The sequence below is a fragment of the Diaphorina citri genome, unplaced genomic scaffold (assembly GCF_000475195.1).
Source record: "Diaphorina citri unplaced genomic scaffold, Diaci psyllid genome assembly version 1.1 scaffold410, whole genome shotgun sequence".
In the NCBI taxonomy this organism is placed as follows: Eukaryota; Metazoa; Arthropoda; class Insecta; order Hemiptera; family Psyllidae; genus Diaphorina; species Diaphorina citri.
In genome coordinates, this window is record NW_007377845.1 from 195,799 (window position 1) to 199,602 (window position 3,804).

Genomic DNA, 3,804 nt, shown 5'->3' on the forward strand with positions numbered 1-3,804 from the left:
TCAATTTTTTTTTTTTTTTTTTTTTTTTTTTTTTTTTTTTTTAGAATACAATAGAAATATGATTTGGTAAAAGGTAAGCTTCAGCCATATTTACTGTGGATTCTAAAATTGGAGTTCGCGCCTGTATGTTTCCAAAGTTTTTCCCATTTCTTTCACTGAAAATCTTTGGACTGTTTTATTGTTGAAAAGATATACTTCTCCTGTTTTACATTACACATAGGTAAACAGGAAATTAATTTTCTGATCGCCTGATGGAGTTTAATGTTATGAATAAAATTAATAGAAAGAACATTGTATTGCACATTTATTCTTGGATCGTAATTTTTTCTTTATTAGTTTCTTAGTGCAGAACTGAATTTTTTAATGACAAGATACATACTTAAGCTATTTTATAGTATATTTTAATTGTTTTTATTTTAAGTCTATTTAGTTTTATTCCCCTCCCCTTATTGTTTTATTTTTCTTCATAATATTACTGTGTAAAGTGTCTTGAATAGAGTATGTGTTACTTATTATTATATACATGCATTAATAATATTTTTATTATTTATACATAAATGTTAAATATCAGTCTTAAGTACTTTATTGATATTTTGTATTCATCATTGGACTTGTGTGTTTTTTCTTCTCTCGAAATTTCTATTATTTGCCTAGAATGATTGGTAAACATCTAAACATTCTAAGCAAATATTTATAACATTGGTAAGGCTGTAGTACCTTATACCTACATCTTCTGTAGAAAATTCTACATTCCAAATGGGATTTTTTTTTAACTAGAACAAAAAAATAGTAGATCGAATTATTAAAAGAAATCATTGGTATAGTAATAAAGAGACCTATCAATTCATAAACTTTACAAATTTTGCAAAAAATTGGTAAGAGAAGAGCATAAAATTTATATACCTAACATCAGTAGGTACGTTTTTCGAAGGAATTTAAAATATTTTCTATTTTTTGAACTCGCGGGCTTCCCCACACCCTGTGCATAATTTATTTCTGAGCATGGGCCACAGAGAATTATGCACGGATTTTTCTCTGTTGTTTTCCATTGATTGAAATTTTGAAGACAGCCAATCCTAGTTCCTGACGTCACAGGCTTTTGAAGTTCATGTTTTTCTTTAGTCGAATCGTGAGTCTCGAATTCGAATGAGTATATTTCGTGAATTTAAAATGTAGATTTTTGTCGCACTCTCGGTTCGTAATTATTCAATGGGAAACCAAAGGCTATGGACTGTGTAGTGTATAATAATCAGTGTTTGCCCGTGGTCGCATCTCCTTTCTCGGTTCGTAATTATTCAATGGGAAACCAAAGGCTATGGACTGTGTAGTGTATAATAATCAGTGTTTGCCCGTGGTCGCATCTCCTAGCAATGCCGTACTTAGCGGGGACTCTGCTCTATCATAAGAGCTTCGAGGAAGGGTGTGTAAATAGTGCCTAGTCCATAGCCAATTTCCAGCAGAATTTTTCGCGTACAGACCAAACCAAGGATAGAAACCTAGCAGTCATGTGGAATATGATGTGTGACGTTATGCCCACCATATCTGAGGATGTGGTACCCGGGCAACGAGGATCCCTGTTCTCTGGGGAAGATGCAAACTTTGAACAGCTTATGGTAACCATGTTTGATGAGAAAGATAAGCTCCTAGACAATCTAAGAGAAACTCAGGATAGGCTGTCAGAAACCTCAGGCAAATTATCCATGGTTGAGAAGGAAAGGGACTCACTTCAGAGACAAATTGCAGCTAGTTTGCCACAGGTAAGATCCATTGGTAGGTAGAGTAGTAAGATCCACCTACCCATCCTACTAGACATAATATTGTAATGGCCCATTATTCCCTTATCACTAAATCTGAAATTAATTTAAGATAACTCTAAAATAGTCTAAAAGAAATTAGATTACAGACTGTCATTTATTTTGTCCAAAGAATGAGATAGTTGCCAATCTATTTCATAGCAATCTATGATCCCCCAAATATGTAGGACTACAGTGTTATTGATTGATTAGTATTTACCCTACTAAATGAATACAAGTAGTTGACTACTCTTGTGCAAAATATGCTGGGAATCTAATGTTTTTTCAACCAATTTGATACCTCTAAAGAATAAATAAATAATAATAATAAAAAACAACTAGGTAGGTAGGTGCTAAAATTGTGTGAAGAAGTACCATAATTATGTACTTAATTCAAGATTGTATTAAATGTAGTTAAAATATGAATGAGATCAGCCTTTTTTTTTATCTCAACTTAAACCAAAGTATTCAAGGTAGGTATTAAACTTGAAAAATAAAACCAAATGTAGATAGGAAGGAAAGAAATTTCAAAGTAGTAAATGATTCTTAACAAAAAAGAAGAACACCAGTAACTTATAGTCTTTACAGTTGGGTATAAGTTGGTGTTCTTCTCTTCAAGATGAATCTTCACAAAGTGTAGTAAATGATTCCCAACAAAAAAGAAGAACACCAGTAACTTATAGTCTTTACAGTTGGGTATAAGTTGGTGTTCTTCTCTTCAAGATGAATCTTCACAAAGTCATGTCAGAATCTATCAGATTCCTATTAGGTTATCTACTCACAATTCTGATTATTTACCATTTGTAAACACCCGTTACCTACCTCATTTTGGCGGAGACTATTTGGGCAATGTCTCCAAGAAACTCCGAGGTAGGTAACAAATGTTTGTAACACTAGGTGGTGGACCTAAACCTAGGTCATTCAAAAACAGCCTCTATTAGCTGGAAACCAAACCAGCTAAGCCTTTTTGAACTCTTATTAAGTATTAATTAACTAACCTTATTAAGTAAGGTACTACTACATTTCACATTCATCATTCATAAATTGCAACCTAGGTACTCATAGCAAATGTACGTGCAATTTCGCATATTTACTTAAAATTAGGGATACAAAACTTGATAGATGTACTTAACACCTTGACTGACAGAGGATTTTTGGTTACATGATGTACCAAAACATGGTGTTAATCTACGAAATCTGATATAGGTAGGTATTGTGCATTCCTCACAAAGCTTGCTGAATTCACAAACAACAGTATTGAAAAACTAATAGTTTAGTTACATAATTATTAGAGTATTATGTAACTTTATAATAAGTTGTACACTATTTGGTTTATTGGCCAAGGATTGTTAGGACTTTACCCAGTACAATATATAACATCACTCAGCAATTTTTAGATCCTAGAGTGCTTATAATACCGACATTGGTAGCTACCCATTTACAAGTAGCTCCCTAGTTGTTTTTCGTGAGATTGAGTAGACCTTAAAATCCCATGACAATGCTGAATTTTCCCTGATCCAGACAGAAATAGGATTAGGGCCTCCTGCTTGTTTGGCCTTTATGACCACTTATTATCATTATTATTCGATGTAAACCTTATATAAAATGGACTCTTTTCATTAAAAGATTGGGAAGATTTTCAAGCAAGTTACCTAGTTGTACAAACTACTTGTAAAATGAATCTGAATTCGGGGTTGACTAGTATTAATATACATTATTATGAAATATAAATGGCAAAATAAAAGTATACTTACCTATTGTATTTAGCACTGACAAAGTAATACTAAAAAAAAAAATATGGTTGTAACTATGTGATAGAGGTACTCAAATATTTTTGTACTTAAAGTGAATTCTTGCATTATCAGCCATGTGACTATATGGCCTGCAATACGTTAAAATGCGCAGAAACGCTTGCGCACAAACAAACGAAGCGGGAGTCATGACGTCATCGCCTACGGGAGCGTATGCCGTGACGTCAAACTTCACGATTTACCGGTATTTTTTAGATCGA

General features: G+C 33.0%; 1 protein-coding gene across 1 annotated transcript in view; it reads left to right on the forward strand.

The window, feature by feature from the left end:
- The first annotated feature begins 1,285 nt into the window (after nt 1–1,285).
- The window catches only part of LOC103508572 (liprin-alpha-1-like), a 13,604-nt gene continuing 11,085 nt past the window's right edge, over nt 1,286–3,804 (forward strand). The window contains exon 1 of the mRNA XM_008473128.3: nt 1,286–1,757. Within this exon, the coding sequence (XP_008471350.2) occupies nt 1,506–1,757 (252 nt within the window). The 5' untranslated portion in view covers nt 1,286–1,505. The remainder of the gene's footprint in view (nt 1,758–3,804) is intronic.